Source organism: Heterodontus francisci, chromosome 3 (assembly GCF_036365525.1).
Source record: "Heterodontus francisci isolate sHetFra1 chromosome 3, sHetFra1.hap1, whole genome shotgun sequence".
Lineage (NCBI taxonomy): Eukaryota > Metazoa > Chordata > Chondrichthyes > Heterodontiformes > Heterodontidae > Heterodontus > Heterodontus francisci.
Genome location: NC_090373.1, coordinates 33041363 through 33065290, shown reverse-complemented (window position 1 = coordinate 33065290; position 23928 = coordinate 33041363). Strand labels below are relative to the sequence as shown.

The 23928-nt window shown below is 43.4% G+C and overlaps 1 protein-coding gene across 1 annotated transcript in view; it reads right to left on the bottom strand.

The window, feature by feature from the left end:
• Positions 1 to 23928, bottom strand: part of slc17a5 (solute carrier family 17 member 5) — a 67457-nt gene that overhangs the window by 6846 nt on the left and 36683 nt on the right. Inside the window, exons 8-9 of the mRNA XM_068021085.1 lie at positions 10620 to 10752; positions 6343 to 6490 (exon numbers count right to left, since the gene is read on the bottom strand). Coding sequence (XP_067877186.1) covers positions 6343 to 6490; positions 10620 to 10752 — 281 coding nt within the window. The remainder of the gene's footprint in view (positions 1 to 6342; positions 6491 to 10619; positions 10753 to 23928) is intronic.

The following is a 23928-nucleotide window of genomic DNA, read 5'->3' as shown; positions in this document are numbered from 1 at the left end:
CTGGCATTAGGGAGTCAGGAGGTGAGTTACTTGATGCAGGATTCCTAGCCTCTGACCTGCTCTTGTAGCCATATAAATACCGTGGCTACTCCAGTTCAGTTTCTGGTCAACGGTAGCCCCTAGGATGTTGATAGTGGGGGATTCAGCAATTGATAATGCCATTGAATGTCAAGGGGAGATGGTTAGATTCTCTCTTGTTGGAGATGGTCATTGCCCGGCACTTGTGTGGCGCAAATGTTACTTGCCACTTATCAGCCTAAGCCTGGATATTGTCCAGGTCTTGCTGCATTTCTACACGGACTGCTTCAGTATTTGAGGAGTCGCGAATGGTGCTGAACATCCCAACTTCTGACCTTGTGATTGAAGGAAGATCATTGATGAAGCAGCTGAAGATGGTTGGGCCTAGGACACTACCCTGAGGAACTCCTGCAGTATTGTCCTGGAGCTCAGATGATTGACCTCCAACAACCTCGGCCATCTTCCTTTGCGCTAGGTATGACTCCAACTAGCAGAGTGTTTTCCCCCTGATTCCCATTGACTCTAGTTTTGCTAGAGCTCCTTGATGCCATACTCGGTCAAATTTCTGCCTTGATGTCAAGGGCAGCCACTTTCTCCTTACCTCGAGATCAGCTCGTTTGTCCATGTTTGAACCAAGGCTGCAATGAGGTCAGGAGCTGAGTGGCCCTGGCGGAACCCAAACTGAGCAGGTTATTGATAAGCAAGTGCTGCTTGATGGCACTGTTGATGACACCTTCCATCACTTTACTGATGATTGAGAGTAGACTGATGGGGTGGTAATTGGCCGGGTTGGACTTGTCCTGCTTTTTGTGTACAGGACATACCTGGGCAATTTACCATATTGCCAGGTAGATGCCAGTGTTGTACTGGAACAGCTTGGCTAGGGGTGCGGCAAGTTCTGCAGCACAGGTCTACAGCACTATTGCCGGAATATTGTCAGGACCCATAGCCTTTGCAATATCCAGTGCCTTCAGTCGTTTTTTTGATATCACGCGGAGTGAATCGAATTGCTGGGGACTTCAGGAGGGGGCCGAGATGGATCATCAACACGGCACTTCTGGCTGAAGATTGTTGCAAATGCTTCTTCCTTATCTTTCGCACTGATGTGCTGGGCTCCCCCATCATCGAGGATGGGGATATTTGTGGAGCCACCTCTTCCAGTTAGTTGTTTAATTGTCCACCACCATTCACGACTGGATGTGGCAGGACTGCAGAGCTTTGATCTGATCCGTTGATTATGGGATCGCTTAGCTCCATTGCATGCTGCTTATGCAGTTTGGCATGCAGGTAGTCCCGGGTTGTAGCTTCACCAGGTTGACATCTCATTTTGAGGTATGCCTGCTGCTGCTCCTGGCATGCCCTCCTGCACTCTTCATTGAAGCAGGGTTGGTCTCCTGGCTTGATAGTAATGGTAGAGTGGGGGATATTCTGGGCCATGAGGTTACAGATTGTGGTTGAGTACAATTCTGCTGCTGCTAATGACCCACAGCGCCTCATGAATGCCCAGTTTTGCATTGCTAGATCTGTTCAAAATTTATCCCATTTAACACGATGGACGGTATCCTCAATATGAAGACGGGACTTCGTCTCCACAAGGATTGTGCGGTGGTCACTCCTACCAATACAATCATGGACAGAAGCATCTGCAGCAGGCAGATTGGTGAGGAGAAAGTCAAGTATGTTTTTTCCTCATGTTGGTTCTGCCACCACCTGCCGCAGACCCAGTCTAGCAGCTACGTCCTTTAGTACTCAGCCAGCTTGGTCAGTAGTGGTGCTACCGAGCCACTCTTGGTAATGGACATTGAAGTCCCCCGCCCAGAGTACATTTTGTGCCCTTGTCGCCCTCAGTGCTTCCTCCAAATGGTGTTCAACATGGAGGAGTACTGACTCATCAGCTGAGGGAGGGCAGTAGGTGGTAATCAGTAGGAGGTTACCTTGCCCATGTCTGACTTGATGCCATGAGTCTTCAATGCCATGAACACAAGCTAGAGGATGTCATGCTGAAACTTAGAAGTTATCAGGAAAGGTTGAAGAAATGTGAGCTTTTCAGCCATGAAAAAGTATTGGAGGGATTGTCTTAGAGGTATGAAAGTAAACAGTATGAAAATGTAAATCTGAAACATTTCTTTAAATTATGGTAGGACAAGGAGACACTGGTTCAAACGAGTAAAAGAAAAATTTAGGACTGATACCAGAAGTTCTTTTCCATACACAGTGATAAGTACATGGAATAGACTTTCACATGGGTAGTGGAAGTGAAATCGCTGGCATTTCAGAAAACTGCTTCATTAAGTGGATGGATGGTCTTCTGAATGGCTGAACCATGATGGGTCAAATGGCCTTCCTCATATGTATTGATTCCTAATCTTGTCAATAGATTTATAAAGCAATAAGCTGTATTGGATCCAAAAATGACTAGTTTGCCAACTGGATTTGTACTTTCCTCAACCTGTTACCAATCAAGGAACATTATATAATTTGTTATAAAAACAAAGAATCTGTGTTTTAACAAGAAACAGGGAGAATGCATAAAGAAGCTTGAGAATAGAAGGGTTCCAAACTGCTAATACTACGATGGCTCCTTAAGTTGAATTTTAGATAATTGTTTTGGAAGGTTACCTTGGTATCTATTTTTGGGCAGACTCATCTTTAAAGAGATTGGGAAATTATCTCTGCATTGGCTGTGAACTTAAGGTTGGACTTGCCCCTGCCTCCACCTCTAATGGACAGCATCAATGATGTGAACTATTCTTGTAAAAATGCCATTATTTCCTGTCTGCTAAATGAAGGTAGGGCAGATATCAGCAGCAGTTGTGTTTTCCATCAAGTACCTTAGAAATTTCAGAAGTTTTGGGGTTGGTGCTTCTGTTGAAGACTGGGGGCATATTTTTCAGTAGCTAGTTGAAATAGGTGGTGGAAATCCAGGTGATGTATTGAAAAAAAATTGTCAATATCAAGGACATTAATGTGAACCTGGAGGCTGTATTTTGTACTGGAAGTGTATCTTCTCTGTTGGTAGGATCATCTGTCAGATTCTCTGAACCTTATATGCAAATATTTACTTTCCTGGGTAATAACCAAAAACTAGTGTAACAGTCTCACATAATAATATAAAAGCAAAATACTGCAGATGCTGGAAATCGGAAATAAAAACAAGAAATGCTGGAAATATTCAGCAGGTCTGGCAGCATCTGTGGAGAGAGAAGCAGAGTTAACGTTTCAGGTCAGTGACCCTTCATCAGAACTGGCAAATATTAGAAATGTAATTGGTTTTAAGCAAGTAAAGCGGGGGTGGGGCAAGAGATAACCAAAGAGAAGGTGTTGATAGGACAAGGTCACAGAGCACAGGCAAATGGTGTGTTAATGGTGTGGTGAAAGACTAAGCGTTAGCGCAGAGAGGGTGTTAATTGACAGAAAAATGAACAGCCTGGCCCCAAGCACAAACATGAAAAAAGTGGGTAGGCACAGTAGAAACAAACTAAAATAAACAAATAAAAAGAGGGGCCCGTCAAGCTCTGAAATTACTGAACTCAATATTCAGTCCGGCAGGCTGTAGTGTGCCTAATCGGTAAATGAGGTGCTGTTCCTCGAGCTTGCACTGATGTTCACTGGAACACTGCGGCAATCCCAGGAAAGAGATGTGGGCATGAGAGCGGGGGGTGTGTTGAAATGGCCAGCAATCGGAAGCTCGGGGTCATGCTTTCAGACTGAGCAGAGGTGTTCCACAAAGCGGTCACCCAATCTGCATTTGGTTTCCCCAGTGCGGAGGAGACCACATTGTGAGCAGTGAATACAGTATACTAAATTGAAAGAAGTACAAGTAAATCACCCCTTCACCTAAAAGGAGTGTTTGTGGCCTTGGATAGTGAGAGAGGAGGTAAATGGGCAGGTATTACACCTCCTGCGATTGCAGGGGAAGGGGACGAGGTGGCGGGAGTAATGGAGGAGTGGACCAGCATGTTGCGGAGGGAATGATCCCTTTGGAATGCTGACAGGGGAGGGGAGGGGAAGATGCGTTTGGTAGTGGCATCACGCTGGACGTGGCGGAAATGGTGGAGGATGATCCTTTGGATGCGGAGGCTGGTGGGGTGGAAAGTGAGGACAAGGGGATCCCTGTCACGGTTCTGGGAGGGAGGGGAAGGGGTGAGCGTAGAAGTGCGGGAAATGGGCCGGACACCGTTGAGGGCCCTGTCAACCACAGTAGGGGGGGAAATCCTCGGTTGAGGAAAAAGGAAGATATATCAGAAGCGCTGTCGTGAAAGGTTGCATTATCAGAGCAGATGCGTCGGAGAAAGAGAAACTGGGAGAATGGAATGGAGTCCTTACAGGAGGCAGGGTGTGAAGAAATGTGATCAAGGGTAGCTGTGAGAGTCAGTGGGCTTATAATGAATATTAGTAGACAGTGTCACAGTCTGTTTCAGATAAAGTACCATGACATTTAAGAGTGGACAAATTCCTGCCCTCAGCCACCACCCCACACCATCCCATCAAATAGTATTTCTTTCACACAGCAAGAAATTAAAGGGACAACTATTGAGCAGGAATATAAAGCTGATCCAACTCAAAAGGAACAGAAACATTTTTACGCACCAGATTTGAACCACCTCATGTTGGTGTTTCCATGGGTAGTTGAAAAGAGTCTGATTTAATGTAAATCCAATAAATCTAACATTGTTTCGGTATTAAGTGGAATAAATGTGAAATAACTGAAAAGATGCCCATCGCTGTATGTGATTTATTGCACTAAAAGTTATTAATCATTGCAGTTACTGAAGATACTGCCAACAAACAACGATAAAAGGAAATAAAATGGAGGAAGTCACCCAGGTCATTCTTATTCACCTTCAAAGGGGAGAGGAAGCAATTTATAAATTTATTTTCCACAGATTTCTTCACAGTAAAGGGGAGATTTTTTGCTTAACATCTATCATAGGGAAAATGTTAGAAGCCATTATTAAAGATGTTATAGCAAGGTATTTCGAAAAATTCAAGCTAATCAGGCAGCGTCAACATGGTTTTGTGAAAGGGAAATCATGTTTAACCAATTTATTGGAGTTCTTTGAAGTAGTAACATGTGCTGTGGATAAAGGGGAACCGGTGGATGTACTATATTTAGATTTCTAGAAGGCATTTGATAAGGCGCCACATCAAAGGTTATTGCAGAAAATAAAAGTTTATGGTATAGTGGGTAACATATTGGAATGGACAGAAGATTGTTTCCTATTAGCCAGCCATAAGAGTAGGCATTAATAATCATTTTCTGGTTGGCAAGATGTAAAGAGTGGTGTGCTACAGGGCTCAGTGCTGGGGCCTCAACTCTTTACACTTTACATAAATGACTTGAATGAAGGGACTGAAGGTATGGTTGCTAAATCTGCTGATGAGACAAAGATAGGTAGGAAAATAAGTTGTGAAGAGGACATAAGGAGGCTACAAAGGGATATAGATAGGTTAAGTGAGTGAACAAATATCTGGCAAATGGAGTGTAGTGTGGGAAAATGTGAAATTATTCATTTTGGCAGGAAGAATATAAAAAGCATATCATCTAAATGGTGAGAGATTGCAGAACTCTTGAGATGCAGAGGGATCTGGGTATTCTAGTGTATGAAACACAAAAGGTTAGTATGCAGGTACAGCAAGTAATTAGGAAAGTTAATAGAATGTTATTGTTTATTTCAAGGGAAATTGAACACAAAAGGAGGTTATGCCTCAGTTATACAGGGCATTTGTAAGACTGCATCTGGAGTACTATGTACAATATTGGTCTCCTTATTTAAGGAAGGATGTAAATGCGTTGGAAGTGATTCAGAGAAGGTTTACTAGACTTATACCTGGAATGGGCAGGCTAGGCTTGTATCCACTGGAGTTGAGAAGAGTAAGATACAACTTGATTGAAATGTATAAGATTCTGAGGGGTCTTGACAGGGTGGACGTGGAAAGGATGTTTCCTCTTGTGGGAGAATCTAGAACTAGGGGTCACAGTTTAAAAATAAGGGATCGCCCATTTAAGACAGATATGAGAAGAAATTTTTTCTCTGAGGATCGAGTGTCTTTGGAACTCTCTTCAAAAAGGCAGCAGAAGCAGAGTCTTTGAATATTTTGAAGGCGGGGCAGATAGATTCTTAATAAGCAAGGGGGTGAATGTTATCGTGGATAGACAGGAATGTGGAGTTGAGGTTACAATCAGATCAGCCATGATCTTGTTGAATGGTGGCGCAGGCTCAAGGGGCCAAGTGACCTACTCCTGCTCCTAATTCCTATGTTCTTACGCCTCTTAGCAGAAGAAAGAAAATACGGGTCAATAATTTCAACTAGTTCACTTACGATGGGGCAATGTCCAAATGATTAATACCGTATCCAGACATGCTGAAGCCTCCTAATGCAGAAGATACTGTTAGAAATAACACAGCCACTACGTAGTTACAGCCTATATATCCAGTAGCAACCAGGAACAGTGCAGGTCCAATCATACCTAAAACAAAACAAAGATTGTTCCTGTAATTATTGAGATCAAACTGTAATGCTCCTTTTGCAAGTGCTAGTGTCAGCAGACTCATTTGAGATTCTTGGTTACTCTTGAATAATGAGTTCACCAATGGGGGATGGTGGTAGGTGCCTTTAAGTATAGGTTTACAGCTTTGCATACATCTAGAGGTGAGCTTGAAGGCAATGAGTGGAGATACAAAGACCAATTGATTCAATTGTTGATTAATATCCGTACCTAGCAGATTCCAATTTTACTCTGGCCATAGTCTTTTAGAACGGTGCTGAGAATGACAAGGTAATTTTGATCTTTATCTTGTGGTATATAACGTACATGTCAAACAGTTGTCCGTCATTCTTCAGAACTCAAGAAAGCAATAGAAGAGCTGCCTTCAACCTATGTGATAGATCCAAGACCAAGCTGCGAGATAGCTTTTTGGCAAAAGAGGAAGAAAATGATTTCATGAAGGGAAGGTTTCTATATACACTGCTCCATCACAGAGGACCTTAGAGGTTTGGCATGACTTTTTGCCAGAGCCCCTTCGATGATTAAGTTGTTAGTGGTGAATAAGCCTGACTGGATTTAGATTCCTGGATCAACACAGTTGCTGGTGCAAACTGAACTGCATAGGTTGTTCCACCACACTCAAGACTGATGGCCACTGTAAAGTAGAAGAAGAAACTCTAAATCAGGATGATAGCTGTTGGAAGGCATTACCTACAGTTTGGGTGTATATTCTCTGTTCTCTACCCCACTGAATCATTTTAGCATTTTAAATATCTCAATTAAATCAGTGGTTCTCAAACTGGGGTCTGTACAGACTTTCCAGGGGGTCTGCGAAATATGAAAGTGAGCAGGGTGGGCCTCATGGATGGGTGACCACCCAGGGCGCCGTGGTCAAGAATAGGTGAATGAGTGTGAAGCAGAAGCAGAGTGTAGTTACCACATGTGCAGTGTAAAGTGGACTGGCTGTCTCACCTCGGAGGATAGCCTGCATGGAGGAATGCTGAGAGTAGCACAAAGATTGCGATTACAATGGCAGGTGGTGGGCAGGTGAGCTCAGTCTTGGTCAAGAGGATTTTTTTTTTTTTTTTTTTTTTTTTTTTAAGTACAACATACTTAAACTCAAAGAAAGGGTGCCAAATACATGTTTGCCCAGGATGCCATTTTTCCCATTTTAGATGGAAGATCTGTAATTATTAATCCATATGAAAAAGGTTCCTTCAAACAAAAAAAGTTTGAGAACCAATGGATTAGATTATCCCTTAAACTTTTAAAATTTGAGGGAATACAAGCCAAGTTTATACAAACCATCTGATAATTTAGCCCTTTAAACTCAACTCACATTGGTTTCAACCATTTGAGATATTAATCATGCAGATCATTATTCTAGATGAGTATAAACAGTAAATGCCACTAGACCTGAATAACCATCCCTTTTCAGTGCATCATTCCCACCTACTTCTCAATATCTGTTTCCTCCTCTTCCAAAATATTGCTGCAAACTGATTTCTGTTGTACCTTTCTTGGTAGTTTATTCCACAGCTTTATGACTTATGCTAAAATTTCAGGTGACTTCCTTTCCTATTCCTAGTCAATTTTGGCCACAAAATTGATCAGATGGGGCCTGACCAGTGACTTGAACACTAACAATGGCTGGAATTTTACCCCAACGAGCGGGATTGGTGGCGAGGTTTGTGGCATTGGAGTGGGAGGCTTTCCCGACCCACTCCAGTTTATGTAGGGCAGGGGCGAAAAACGGCCCTCCTTCCCCAGGCCAATCAAGGCCCTTAAGTGGCTACTTAACGACCATCACCCGCCTCCACATGGATTTTACACATCACAAGCGGGCATCCGGGATCTGAGAGAAGCCACCTGGGAAAACCAGGCGGCTGCCGATCATCCCGGAGGTTGGGGGGGGCGGGGGGTGCGGGGGGACTGATCATCTGGCAAAGGGTGTCCAATGGAGGGCCGCCCATCCTACCCCAACCACCTCCAGCATCCAACCGACCACCCTTGCCTCACTGACGCCCGACCGATTACCCTCGGCAAGGCAACCAAAACTTACCTTTCCTCCTGGCTCCACGCCGCCTTCTACCGTCGGCTGGGCTGCAGTCCCACCGCTCCCAGTTGTGTTGCTGGGACTAAGAGCTGCAAGCCCGCTCATTGTCCTGCAGCTCAAGCAGGTAGAAGTCCCACCTCGGAACAATTAAGCCTGGGGACCTGTAAAATATGTAACGGATCCCCAGGCGAGGCAGAAGCGGGTTCGCCACCAACTTTTACGTTGTTGGCCGGCTCCAGTCCACCCACCATAAAATTCCAGCCAATATATTCTTTTTTGATTTGTATTCTATCATTCTGTTAATGCTTATTCACTACTTATTTACATTATTTAGAATGAGAATCACAGCCTTACACTGATTAATGGTTTCATCAATTTACACACAATAATCCCTGGACCTTTTCCTGGATTTGATTAGCTGTGTCACTGTTCCATTTAGCATAAGCTCTTTTATTCCTTCCTTCCTTCAGAATATTGGCCCAGATCTTACGGTTAGCAGAGAAGCGGAGGCATACTACCTTTTCGTTGGATGCAGCCAGAACTTGCTCTTTCAGCTGTAGCATGGATCCATCGGCGAGGTGATTGGGGAGGCCTAGCCAAGGGTGCCAGCAGTGATTTGCGAGGAAAAGAGCCAGGGTGCGAGGGAGGTGCAGGAATGTTTTCACTCTCCTGTTGATTTAAAGGGCTGCACTCCCAACTGAGCTCTATGCCTGATTGACTCTTAACTGCCCTCTGAAATGGCCTAGCAAGCCAATCAACTGTCAAGAGCAATTAGGGATGGGCAATAAATGCTGGCCTTGCCAGTGACACCCCATCCCATGGAAGAATAAAGTACTGGAGTAAGTACAGGGCAATGAGCCCAAGTTCCAAAATGACAGGTCCCTTGTGACCATCAGCGTGCACACCAACACCCCCCCTACTTCACCCCCATTCAAGCGCACCACAAGTTCTGGATTTGAGCACAAGTGAGCTCCCCGGAAGTTGCAATGTCTTTGTGGCCCTCACTAGTGGTGAATGTGCATCGATCTTTGAAAGTGGCAGGACATACTGAGAGAGTGGTAAGTAAAGCATATGGGAACTTGGGCTTCATAAATAAAGGCATCAAGTACAAAAGCAGGGAAGTTATGCTGAACCTTTATAAAGCTCTGGTTAGGCCCCAACTAGAGTATTGCATCCAGATTTGGTCACCACACTTTAGGAAGGATGTGAGGGTCCTTGAGGGTGCAGAGGAGATTTACCAGAATGGTACCAGTAGGGGGATTTTAGTTGCAAGGTTAGGTTGGAAAAGATGTAGTTGTTCTCCCTGGAGCCAAGAAGATTGCGGGGAGATATGATAGAGGTGTACAAGATTGTGATAGGCTTAGATAAGTTGGACAAGGAAAAAGTGTTGTCATTAACTGATGGTACAAGGACTAGGGGAGACAGATTGAAGGTTTTGGGCAAAAGATGCAGGGGCAATGTGAGGAGGAACCTTTTTTACGCAGCAGATGACAATGACCTGGAACTTACTGCCCACAAGGGTGATGGAAGCAGAGGCAATCAATGATTTCAAAAGGAAATTGGATGGGCACTTGAAGGAAATAAACTTGCAGGGCTACAAGGGAGTGGGACTGACTGGATTGCTCCACAGTGAGCCGGCATGGAATTGATGGGCCAAACGGCCTCCTTCAATGCTGTAAATAACACTGACTTCAGTGTTTGTTGCTGTTGGGACCGCAGGATCCCAGCCATTATTTTTGCACGGCTTCACACTGAACTGCAGCTCCACCTAGTGGCCTATCACCTCAAAGATCCATCGAAATGTACTGTTATTCTTCTGCCTCCTATTTATTATCTGCAGATCTGGAAATGTTGCTTATAATATCCTGTTTTAAGCCAATTACCTATCCAACACTTTGCTTCATTCTGCCCATTAACTGTCAACGTAGAATCTTTCTGCAAACCCATCTACATATCAACTGCATTTCCACTGTCTACAGTACATCAACTTTTAAAAATATAGGGGAATTTCTCACAATTGTCAGCCATAAAAAATAAAAGTTTGAAACACCTTACCTATTATGGTGCACATTTTCCGAACAGCAGATGTAGTCAAATAGTGTTTTTTTATTAGGTAATCAGCAATCAACCCAGCACCGATCATCACCATCCAACAGAAAAGATACGGTAGGGCTGATAAAAAGCCATTCTACATAAACAGAGTGATTAGTTAAATAGTAATACAAAATTCTGCAGCACATCAAACATGAGTGCAATTATGTAACAATAATATTCATCCAAAGATCATTGCAGAATTTGCCTATTAATGGACTTTAACCCGAACAGTCTTCCAAGGCAAACTACCCTCAAGCAAAACCTCCAAGAAATTTCCTCTCAATTTCTATCATGAAAATCTGCAATAGTAGCTCAAATTGCACTGCTCAACTCTGACTGAGATAACAACTTGCATTCTATGTCTTTAACATAGCAAAGTGTCCCCAGGCACTTCAAGAGTGTTCATCAACATTTGTCACTGAACCATAGGAGGAGATATCGGGACAGGTGACCAAAAGCTTAGTCAGAGGTAGGTTTTAAGGAGTGCCTTGGGGGTGGGGGGTAGAGACAGGTGGCGAGGTTTAGGCAGGAAATTCCAGAGCTTGGGTCTGGAGGAGCACAGACAGCTCAAAGGCTTGTAGGGCTGGAGAAGGTTAGAGAGATATGGAGGGGATGAAGTCATGGAAGGATTTGAAAGCAAAGATGAGAATTTAAAAATTGCCAATATAGGTCAGCAAGCACTGGGGTGATGGATGAATAGGACCTGGTACAAGTTAAGGTATGGACAGCAGTTTTGGATGAGCACAAGTTTATTTATAGATGTTGCTCCATATGCTACAAAAACACCAACAGGTTTTCTGTAGAATTATTTAGATATCCTTATAACCTAGTTTTAAAGTGATTAATTAATGAAGCATCGACTGCTTTTGCTCTGTGTCCATATGGAATATCATTGTTTTTCCAATCTCCCTTGAAGCTTGATTTGGTACTTGCCTCCTTCAGGCCCACGATCAGTTAAGTTAAACCACTTGCAATGTGTGCTCATCCGCTTTTAGTCAGTCATTATGACACAGGAAGCTGCTATTCGGTCCATCGAGTCCATGCCAGCTCCCTGTAGGGAAATCCAGTCGGCCCCATTCTCCCACTTTGCTCCCATACACCTGCAAGTTTATTTCTCTCAAGTGCCCATCCAATTTCCTTTCGAAATGATTGATCATCTACGCTTCCACCACCCTCATAGGCAGTGCGGTTCAGGTCATTAACACTCACCGCATAAAAAGGTTCTTCCTCACATTCTCCCCGTGTCTCTTGCACAAAACCTTCAATCTTTGTCCCCTAGTCATGGTACCATCAGCTAATGGGAACAGCTTTTCCTTGTCTATCTTATCTAAAACGGTCAAAATCTTGTACACCTCTATCAAATCTCCCCTCAATCTCCTTTGCTCCAAAGAGAACTGGCTTCTCCAATCTAATCTTGTAGCTAAATTCATTCAAACCTGGAACCATTCTGGTTAATCCTCTCTGCACCCTCACATCCTTCCTAAAGTGTGGTGACCAGAAATGAACACAATACACTTGATGTGGCCTAACTATAGCTTGATAGAGGTTCAACATAATTTCCCTGCTTTTGTACTCAACACCGCATGAAACCAAAGGTTCCATATACTTTGCTAACTACCCTCTCAATATGTCCTGCCACCTTCAAAGATCCATGCACATAAACCCCCAGGTCCCTCTGTTGTTGCATCTTTAGAACTGTGCCATTAAGTCCATATTGCCCCTCTCTATCCCTTTTGCCAAAATGCATTACCTCACACTTCTCTGTATTAAATTCCATCTGCTACTTGTCTGCCCATTCTGCTAGCCTCCGTCCTGTTGCAGTCGATTCGTATCATCCTCACTGTCTGCCACACCTCCAAGTTTGATATCAGCAAATTTTGAAATTTTATTCTGTATTCCTATATCCAAGTCATTTATATATAAATCAAAAAAGCAGGACCTAAAAAGGATAGAACAGAGTACATTCTAAATGGTGAAAAGAGAATCCATTTCCATTGGTTGGGGAGTGTAAGACTAGGGGGCATAGTCTAAAGCGTTGAGACGGACCTTTCAGGAGTGAAATTAAGAAACACACAAAGGGTGGTAGAAGTTTGGAACTCTCTTCCACAAATGGCAATTGATGCTAGATTAACTTCAGGTCTGAGATTGATAGATTTTTGCTACCCAAAGATATTCAGGGATATGGGGCAATGGTGGGTATATAGATTTAGGTCACAGTGAATAGTTCAGTGAATAGTGGAACAGGTCCTGGGGCAAAACAGCCTACTCCTGTTCCTATAAATTGATTGCCCTGGGAAATTACTTGCTTTCTGTAACAAAGAGTGACATCTTAAATGTGGCAGAATCAAAACTTCCAAAATCGCAATATACACCAGTGCATAGCTCATGCACAAGGAAAATGATGGCAGATACAACCATTGATATGTTGAGGCATTCAAATGGGACTGTGGTGGTGAATTTGAAGTCATTATATCCGTGGTATGACTGCTGGAAAATGTGCGCGCGCATGTGCAGATGCTGTGAATGATGGATGAAAACAAATCAGTCTTGGGTATGAAAATTCTCCCATACTTGCCAACACTCATTGTCTTGGTTCACACACAAACAACTGCCATGTGAGTGAGGTACTTGAAGGCTGCTGGTACTGGTAAACCTGTACCCCAGAGTGGGTTAGCTTTACTAGAGAAGAGATGAGTTACTTTAAGAAATAAAACATACTGACTAACAGATCTACAGTGGCACTGCTTATAAATAGTATGGTTTCTACAGCATTTACTATATATAGCTGTGAGTCTGACGTAACATTTCAAAGCTACTGTTTTGCATTTTCTGGTGTCTAACTAGACCTGAGGTCAGAATTTAACTGCTGTTTGATGAGACAAGTTCATGGATTTCCAGGTCATTTTAAATGTCAGACTCCAGACCAGAGAAGCCCCAGCTTCTTTCTCAACTGTTGACTTTTTGCAGCAGGTTGTCTGGTCTGCAACAGATGCTCTCAAAATTATTGGCCCAGATTCTTTTGTCGGAATAACAGTGCTCACTTATTAAAATGTAAATCGGAGAGAAACTTCCAGCGATCTCACACATGTTTGGTTAAATGCAGAAATCAAGAAGCTGCTGTGAGTTGCCCTGCTCCTCCAGGATCTTCAGTATAACAGTATCTTGTTGAGGGTCTCGGCATTGAAATACACGCAATGGTGTGAAGTTGCTGCACCTGTATGATAGATACCCACTAAACGTGCCAGAAAAAGTTGGGGTTTGTCCATTTTGGTGCAAGTACAATTTTAATGGTGTGTGAAGTCTTAATTACTACCTAATAATCCTCTCTGGCACTGAAAATTAACTTTTACAAGTGTGGAGTCTCATTCCTTCCAATTTTTAATTATTTCTGGAGACTTAAAAATGTATTTGGATCTTTTCTTTGTCGCTTCTTGCTCTCAATCCCATCTTTCTTACCCTCGCTTTATTTGGCTTTCTGTACATGATTTGATATTGAATTAACTATTCTAATCTGTACTGCTCAGCAACAATTCTTCAATCAGATTGGTTAAGGAGATCAGCTGCTTTCCCTGTTCGTTACAGGTCCCAAATCCCCTGCAGAAGGTGCTGTGCCAAAATGATTTTCTAATCACAAAGCAACTCCCTGGAAAGAGAATCTGTGGGTTCAGTATAATGAAAAGTGCTGACTGAAAAATCTAGCCAATTATATTTATACATGTAAGGAAACAAGAAGGACCAATGTCCTTGTGGGGCAGTTTGTTGGTGCTAGTGGGGAACATTTAACTTGGCAGGGGGAGGAGAACCAGGAGGTAACAGAGAGGAAAAACAGAGTGCACAAAGAATTGGGAGAGACAGCCAGCACTGAATAAGAAATAGTAAGGTGTTAGGTGGGGTAAGAGTGAATACAATAAGCTCAAAAGTAGGTTTTCAATGTATGTACATGAACGCACAGTGTTTTTCTTTTGGTCGTTACATGGGATGCGGGTGTAGCTGGCCCAGCCAGCATTTACTACCTATCCCGAATTGCCCTTGAGAAGGTGGTGGTGAGCTGCCTTCTTGAACCGCTGCAGTTCATGTGGGGTAAGTACAGGTACAGTGCTGTTAGGAAGGGAGTTCCAGGATTTTGACCCAACGACAGTGAAGGAACGGTGATATAGTTCCAAGTCAGGATGGCGTGGAACTTGCAGGTGGTGGTGTTCACATGCATCTGGTGCCCTTGTTTTTCTACGTGTTAGAGGTTATGGGTTTGGAAGGTGATGCCTGAGTAGACTTGGTGTGTTGCTGCAATGCATCTTGTAAATGATACATACTGCTGCCACAGTGCGGTGGTGGTGGAGGGAGTGAGTGTTTGCAAATGGGTTGACAATTAAGTGGGCTGCTTAGTCCTGGATGGTATCGAGCTTCTCAAGTGTTGTTGGAGCTGCACCCATCTAGGCAAGTGGTCGATATTCCATCACATTCCTGACTTGTGCCTTGTAGACGGTGGACAGGCTTTGGGGAGTCAGGTGGTGAGTAACCCAAGGTTCCTCGCCTCTGACATGCTCTTGTAGCCACGGTATTTACATGGCTACTCCAGTTCAGTTTCTGGTCAATGGTAACCCCAGCACCTTGATAGTGGGGGATTCAGCAATCATAAGCTCATTGAATGTCGTAGGGAGATGGTTAGATATTCTTTTGTTGGAGATGGTCATTGCCCGGCACTTATGTGGCGTGAATGTTACTTCCCACTTTTCAGCCCAAGCCTGGATATTGTCCAGGTCTTGATGCATTTCTACACGGATTGCTTCAGTATCTAAGGAGTTGCGAATGGTGCTGAACGTTGTGCAATCATCAGCGAACAGCCCCACTTCTGACCATATGATTGAAGGAAGGTCATTGATGAAGCAGCTGAAGATGGTTGGGGCGAGGACACTACCCCGAGGAACTCCTGCAGTATTGTCCTGGAGCTCAGATGATTGACCTCCAACAAGCACAACCATCTTCCTTTGCACTAGGTACGATTCCAACCAGCAGAGCGTTTTCCCCAATTCCCATTGTCTCCAGTTTTGCTCAGGCTCCTTGATGCCATACTCGGTCAAATGCTGCCTTGATGTCAGGGGCAGTCACTCTCCCCTCACCTCTTGAATTCAGTTCTTTTGTCCATGTTTGAACCAAGACTGTAATGAGGTCAGGAGCTGAGTGGCCCTGGCACAACCCAAACTGAGTGTCACTGAGCAAGTTATTGCTAAGCAAGTACCGCTTGATAGCACTGTCAATGACACCTTCTATCACTTTACTGATGATCAACAGTAGACTGATGGGCGGTAATTGGCCGGGTTGGATTTGTCCTGCTTTTTGTGTACAGGACATGCCTGGGCAACTTTCCACATTGCCAGGTAGATGCCAGTGTTGTAGCTAGAACTGGAACAGCTTTGCTAGGGGCGCGGCAATTTCTGGAGCACAGGTCTTCAGTACTATTGCCAGAATCCGTAACGTTTGCAGTATCCAGTGCCTTCAGTCGTTTATCATGCAGAGTGAATCGAATTGGCTGAAGTCTGGCATCTGTGATGCTGGGGACTTCAGGAGGAGGCCGAGACAGATCATCCACTCGGCACTTCTGGCTTAAGATTGTTGCAAGTGCTTCAGCCTTATCTTTTGCAATGATGTGCTGGGCTCCCCCATCATTGAGGTTGGGGATATTTGTGGAGCCACCTCCTCATAGTTTTTTAATGGTCCACCACCATTCATGTCTGGATGTGGCAGGACTGCAGAGCTTAGATCTGTCAATCACATGCTGCTTACTTTGTTTAGCATGCTAGTCCTGGGTTGTAGCTTCACCAGGTTGACATCTCATTTTGAGATATGCCTGGTGCTGCTCTCTTCATTGATCTAGGGTTGATCCCCCGGCTTGACGGTAATGGTAGAGCGAGGGATATGCCGGGCCATGAGGGTACAGATTGAGTTGAGTACAATTCTGTTGCTGCTAATGGCCCACAGCGCCTCATGGATGTCCAGTTTTGCATTAAGAGATCTGTTTGAAATCTATCACATTTAGCACGGTGATAGTGCCACTTTGTTTCCACAAGGACTGTGCGGTGGTCACTCCTACCAATAGTGTCATGGACAGATGGATCTGCGGCAGGCAGATTGGTGAGGACGAGGTCAAGTATGTTTTTCTCTCCTGTTGGTTCCCTCACCACCTGACGCAGTCTCGCAGCTAGGTCCTTTAGGACTCGGCAAGAAATGGTGCTAACTGAGCCACTCTTGGTTGAAGTCCCCCACCCAGAGTACATTCTGCACCCTTGCTACCCTCAGTGCTTCTTCCAAGTGGTGTTCAACATGGAGGAGTACTGATTCGTCAGCTGGGGGGGGGGGGGGGGGGTGCGGAATCAGCAGGTTTCCTTGCCCATGTTTGACCTGATGCCATGGGACTTCATGGGGTCTGGAGTCTATGTTGAGGACTCCCAGGGCAACTCCCTTCAGACAGTATACCACTGTGCCACCACCTCTGCTGGATCTGTCCTGCCAGTGGGACAGGACATACCCAGGGATGCTGATTGTTGTGTCTGGGACATTGTCTGTAAGGCATGATTTGGTGTGGTAAATAAGACTGGTGAGCTGCAAGCACAGGTAGGCATATGAGAGTATGATGTTGTGGTGATAAAGTAGACTGATTATGATTAGAGATACAGCACTGAAACAGGCCCTTCGGCCCACCGAGTCTGTGCCGAACATCAACCACCCATTTATACTAATCCTACACTAATCCCATATTTCTACCAAACATCCCCACCTGTCCCTATATTTCCCTACCACCTACCTATACTAGTGACAATTTATAATGGCCAATTTACCTATCAACCTGCAAGTCTTTTGGCTTGTGGGAGGAAACCGGAGCACCCGGAGAAAACCCACGCAGACACAGGGAGAACTTGCAAACTCCACACAGGCAGTAGCCGGAATCGAACCCAGGTCCCTGGAGCTGTGAGGCTGCGGTGCTAACCACTGCGCCACTGTGCCGCCCCAGCTCAAAAAAGGACAGGATTGGGAATTAAATATTCCTGGATACAAGCTGTTCAGGAAAGATAGGGAAGGAGGGTTACCGTATTGATTAAGGATAGTATTATGCTGGAAAGGAAGGATGTCCTAGAGGGATCAAGGACAGTTTTTTTTTTAGTTTGGTTGTTTTGGTTAGAGCTAAGAAACAACAGAGGTATCATTATACTACTGGGTGTATTCTATTATGCCACTAACTAGTGGGAAAGCTGCAGAGGAACAAATTTGCAGGGAAATTACAGGGGTGCAAAAACTATACTGCAGTTATAACGGGGGACTTTAATTATCCTAATATTGACTGGGATAGTAATAGTGTAAAGGGAAGAGTTTCTAAAGTGTGTTCAGGAGAATTTTCTACATCAGTATGTTTCCAGTCCAATGAGGAAGAATTACTGGATCTGGTTTTTAGGGAATGAGGTGGGATAAGTGGATCAAGTGTCAACAGGAGAACATTTAGTGGTTAGTGATCATGGCATCAAAAGGTTTAGGTTAGCATTCGAAAAGGACAAGGAGCAATCCAGAGTATAATTAATTCATTGGGGGAAGGCCAATTTCAATGGGGGCGAGAACAGATCTGGCCCAGGTAAATTGGAATCAGATTGGCAGGCAAAACTATAATTGAACAATGGACTACTTTTAAAGAGGAGATAGCTCAGGTAGAATTGAAGTGCATTTCCATGAGAGGGAAAGTTAGGACAAACAAATCCAGAGCTCCCTGGATGATGAAAGAGAGAAATTAAGATGAAGCAGAAAAAAGGTGTCTATGACAGATGTTAGGTTGATAATTCAAGTGAGAAGCAGGCTGAATTTTGAAATTTCAACGGGCAAGTGAAAAAAGAAATAAGAGCCACAAAGAAAAAGTATGAGAAGAGATGGGCAGCTAATATAAAAGGGAACCCAAAAGTCTTTTATAGGCATATAGGGTAGTAAGAAGGGTAGTAGTGCCAATTAGGAACCAAAAAGGGGATTTATGCATGGAGGTAGAGGGCATGGCTGAGGTACTAAATGACTGCTTTGCATCTGTCTTTATCAAGGAAGAAAATGCTGTCAAAGTTGTAATCAAAGAGGAGGTAGTTAAGACATTGAATGGGCTAAATATTAATGAAGAGGTGGTATTAGAAAGGCTGGTTGTACTTAAAGTAGATAAGTCACCAGGACCAGGATCAGATGAGATGCATTCAAGGATACTGAGGGAAGTAAAGGTGGAAATTGCAAAGGACCTGGCCATATTCCTCCAATCCTCCTTAGATACAGCAGTGGTGCCAGAGGTTAGGAGAATTGCAAATGTTACACCCTTCTTCAAAAAACAGAGAGGATAAACCCAGCAACTGCAGGCCAGTCAGTTTAACCTTGGTGGTGGGAAAGCTTTTAGAAAAGATAATCCGGGGCAAAATTAATAGACACTGGGACAAATGTGGAGTAATTAAGTAAAGACAGCATGGATTTGCTAAGGGCAAATCATGTTTAACTAATATGATTGAGTTTTTCAATTAAGTAACTTAGAGGGTTGATATGGGTAATGGGGTTGGTGCGATGCACATGCACTTCCAAAAGACATTTGATAAAGTGCCACATAACAGGCTTGTCAGCAAATTTGAAGCCCCTGGAATAAAAAGGACAGTGGGAGCATGGATAATGAAGTTGGCTGAGTGCCAGGAAACAGTAGATGTGAACATTTTTTTTCCAGACTGGAGGAAGGTATACAGTGAGGTTCCTCAGGAGTCGATGTTAGGACCCCTGCTTTTCTTGATCTATATTAATGACCTAGACTTGGGTGTGCAAGGCACAATTGCAAAATTTGCAGATGACACAAACGTGGAAGTATTGTGAATTGTGAGGAGGATAGTGATAGACTTCAAGAGGACATAGACATGTTGGTGGAATGGACGGACACATAGCAGATGAAATTTAATGCAGAGAAGTTTGAAGTGATATATTTTGGTAGGAAGAATGAGGAAGGCATTAGAAAATAAAGGGTAAAATTCTAAAAGGGGTGCAGGAGCAGAGGGCCTGGGGGTATATTGTACACATATCATTGAAGGTAGCAGGACAGGTTGAGAAAGCAGTTAATAAGGCATGCAGGATCCCGAGCTTTATAAATAGAGACAGAGTACAAAAGCAAGGACATTTCTGTGAACCTTTATAAAACACTGGTTCGGCTTCAACTGGGGAGTTGTGTCCAATTCTGGGCACCACATTTTAGGAAGGATTTTAAGGCATTGGAGAGGGTGCAGAAAAGATTTAAGAGAATGGTTCCAGGCAGGAGAAACTTCAGTTAAAAGATAGATTGGAGAAGCTGGGGCCGTTCTCTTTAGATAAAAGAAGGTTGAGAAGAGATTTGATATCGGTGTTCGTAATCATAAGGGGTCTGGACAGAGTAGATAGAGAGAAACTGTTTCCACTGGAGGAAGGAAGTGTACATTAATGATTTAGACGTGAATATACGAGGTATGATAAGTAAGTTCTCAGATAACATGAAAATTGGTCGTGTCGTAAATAGCAAGGAGGAAAGCCTTAGACTACAGGACGATATAGATGGGCTGATAAGATGGGTGGAGCAGTGGCAAATGGAATTTAATCCTGATAAGTGTGAGGTAATGCATTTTGGGAGGACTAACAAGGCAAGGGAATATACAATGGATGGTAGGACCCTAGGAAGTACAGAAGGTCAGAGGGACCTTGGTGTACTTGTCCTCGGATCACTGAAGGCAGCAGCACAGGTAGATAAGGTGGTTAGGAAGGCATATGGGATACTTGCCTTTATTAGCCGAGGCATAGAATACAAGGGCAGGGAGTTTATGATGGAGCTGTATAAAACGCTAGTTAGGCCACAGCTGGAGTACTGTGTACAGTTCTGGGCACCACACTATAGGAAGGATTTGATTGCACTGGAGAGGGTGCAGAGGAGATTCACCAGGATATTACCTGGGCTGGAGCATTTCAGATATGAAGAGAGACTGAAAAGGCTAGGGTTGTTTTCCTTAGAGGAGAGAAGGTCGAGGGGGGACATGATTGAGGTATACAGAATTATAAGGGACATTGATCGGTTAGATAAGAAACTTTTTCCCTTAGCGGAGGGGTCAATAACCAGGGAGCATAGATTTAAGGCAAGGGGCAGGAGGTTTAGAGGGGATTTGAGGGAAAAAAATTTCACCCAGAGGGTGGTAGGAATCTGGAATGCACTGCCTGAAGAGGTGGTAGAGGCAGGAACCCTCACAACATTTAAGAAGTATTTAGATGAGCACTTGAAACATCATAGCATACAAAGCTATGGGCCAAGTGCTGGAAAATGGGATTAGAATAGTTAGGTGCTTGATGGCCGTCACAGATACGATGGCCTGAAGGGCCTGTTTCTGTGCTGTATGACTATGACTCTAAGGGTCGAGAACCAGAGGACACCGATTTAAGGTGATTGCCAAAAGAACCAGAGGTGGCATGAAGAATAACTTTTTACACAGCAAGTGGTTTGGATCTAAAATGCACTACCCAAGAGTGTGAGAGGCAAATTCAATCATGGCTTTCAAAAGGGAATTGGATAATTATCTGAAAGGAAATAAATTTGCTGGGCTACAAGGAAAAGGCAAGGGATTGGGACTAGCTGAGTTGCTCTTACAGAAAACCAGCATGGACACAACAGGCTGAATAGCCTCCTTTTGTGCTGTAACCATTCTACGATAATTAGGGCTCTGCCAAATTCACGACCGTGAAAAATGCGTCACGAACTGAAATCTCGGGTCCTTCATGAAATCGGCCATTTTGCGAACTTCGCAAGTTTGTGATTGACACAAGGCTCACCTCACTAAATTGGTAGATGAGGGAGGGCTTCTGGTGCAGTTTTGAGAGTAGCAGACAAGTGAGAATGTCACAATTATCAAATCAAAATGGCCACAACCATTACTGCAACACATTGTGTGAAAGAATTTGAAAGCCAGTGAGTAAAGAATGTGACCAGTTTATACTATTACAATAGTTTTTGAGTATACAGTAAAAGTAAATGCCAGTTGAAACTAGAAACCTCCCATGTCTTTGTTTTAAATAGATCATTTTCATTGTTTGTTGCGACGCCATGAGATTTATGATTTAAATGTGAAATTGTGAAATTTATAAAATTTGACCATGAATTTGGTAAAGCCCTAATTATAACATAGTAGCCAGCATTCAAAGTAAAATGGGAAGCTAAATCTAATTTTGTATAATAAAGTATTTTGAGAGTGCGTTAAACTCATCAATAAACCAAATGTAGGCCATTCCAATATTGAGAATCATGAAGATAGTTTGTAGTACAAAGTTAATTTCTGCCAGCTTCAATGCTAGAGGGAGGAATTAACAGCTGGAGTATCTCCTCAAATGGCATGATGTGAGGACCGATCTGCTTCATAACTGTTGAGAACCAAACAGCAGATTGAGCAAAGTTCTTTTCAAAACCATTATTATGGTGGGAAGGGGGACAGGATTGAACAGAATGAGAAGAAACAGTTCTGGTGTACTAAGTACTAGCAGCATTGATGGAATTCCTACATAGATTTGTGGACTGGCTTCCTAAACACACAGACCACAGGGTGAGGATTCTGGAATAAAGAAGTGGTACTCCACAGCAAGACCTTCAGGTCCATTAAGCCTACTCAATCTTGAAACTCCCTTCACACCAATTGTTGACTCCCTACTTTCCTTACCCAACCTGCAAATAAAAATAGAGCAGAATTATTAATCTCCAAAAATCCGATTTCCCCCTTCTCAACAGTATCAATCCTGTTCCTTTTTAAAAGTATAACTGACACTGAATGAAAAACCTTCTCTGGGAGCATGTTGCACCTATCAACTAAACGGTGTGAAATAAAAAACACTATTTTCTGTTGTTCGAGACATGAATTTTATACTTTTGCTCATTAAGATGAGCAGCTTGGTTCCTTTAACCTTATCTTCATCTTTTATAATTTAACAGATCTGCATCATATGTAATAGCTGCTCTCAATATTTTTTCTGTTTAGTAGCTTAAACCTTTCTCAGTCACATCAGGGTACAGTACTGTACTGTTTCCAAGAAGGGTTAGAATCCCAGAAGACCCAAGTTCAAACCCCAAAGCAAATTGTGAAGCTGAATTTAATTCTGGATTGCTGCAAAAATCCAATTGGTTCACCTTAGGGATTTGAACCTACATGATCTAGCCTATTAGTAACTCCGGTCCCATACTATATCATCATCTTCTTTCTTCTTTGGCCTCCTTGTCTCGGGAGACAATGGGTAAGCGCCTGGAGGTGGTCAGTGGTTTGTGGAGCAGCGTCTGGAGTGGCTATAAAGGCCAATACTAGAGTGACAGACTCTTCCAAAGGTGCTGCAGGTAAAATTGGTTGTCAGGGCTGTTTCGCAGTTGGCTCTCCCCTTGCGCTTCTGTCTTTTTTCCTGCCAACTGCTAAGTCTCTTCGACTCGTTATACTATATGGTTGACTCTTAACTAGGTTCAGGGCAATTACAGGTGGGCAATAAATGTTGCCTTTCCTTTATTACCCACATCCGAAGAACAAAAGTACCTAGTGCCAGGAATCATATGAACCATTTCTGATGCATCTATTGTCCTCATGTGGCAAGATGGTCAAAACAGCACACATCACTCTTCACAAAAGAATGACACCAGACAGACAGGATATACTTATCAGGAGAGGCTGAACAGATTGGGGCTTTTTTTCTCTCAAGAAGGTTGAAGGATGACCGGACACAGGTCTTTAAGATAATGAAAGGGTTTGAGAGGATAGATGTAGTGAAAATGTTTCCACTTGTGGAGGAGTCCAAAATTGACATCATATATATAAGGATCACTAATCAATCCGATAGAGACTTCAGGAGAAACTTCTTTACCCAAAGAGTGGTAAGAATGTGGAATGCGCTACCTTAAGGAGTAGTTGAGATGAATAGCATAGATGCATTTAAGGGGAAGCTGGATAAGCACAAGGGAGAAGGTTGCAACACTGTAGAGTATAAAAATGTAATTCTATGCAATAATACTTGACCGCATGATAACAGCATTCTTCTTCCAATATTATTTTAGCAACTTGATTATTGGATAGGTAATGTATCAGTTTTTGGATATTCGCATCTGGGCTTGTAGCAATTTGAATCTCACCTGGTTTTTTAAAATTGTTATATTTCTGTAATGTTAGACGCATCTTAAAAGGGCTTAATGGCCAAGGCAGCACACAGCACTTCTCTCAACAGGGCTGCAGTCTGGAGTTCACCTCAA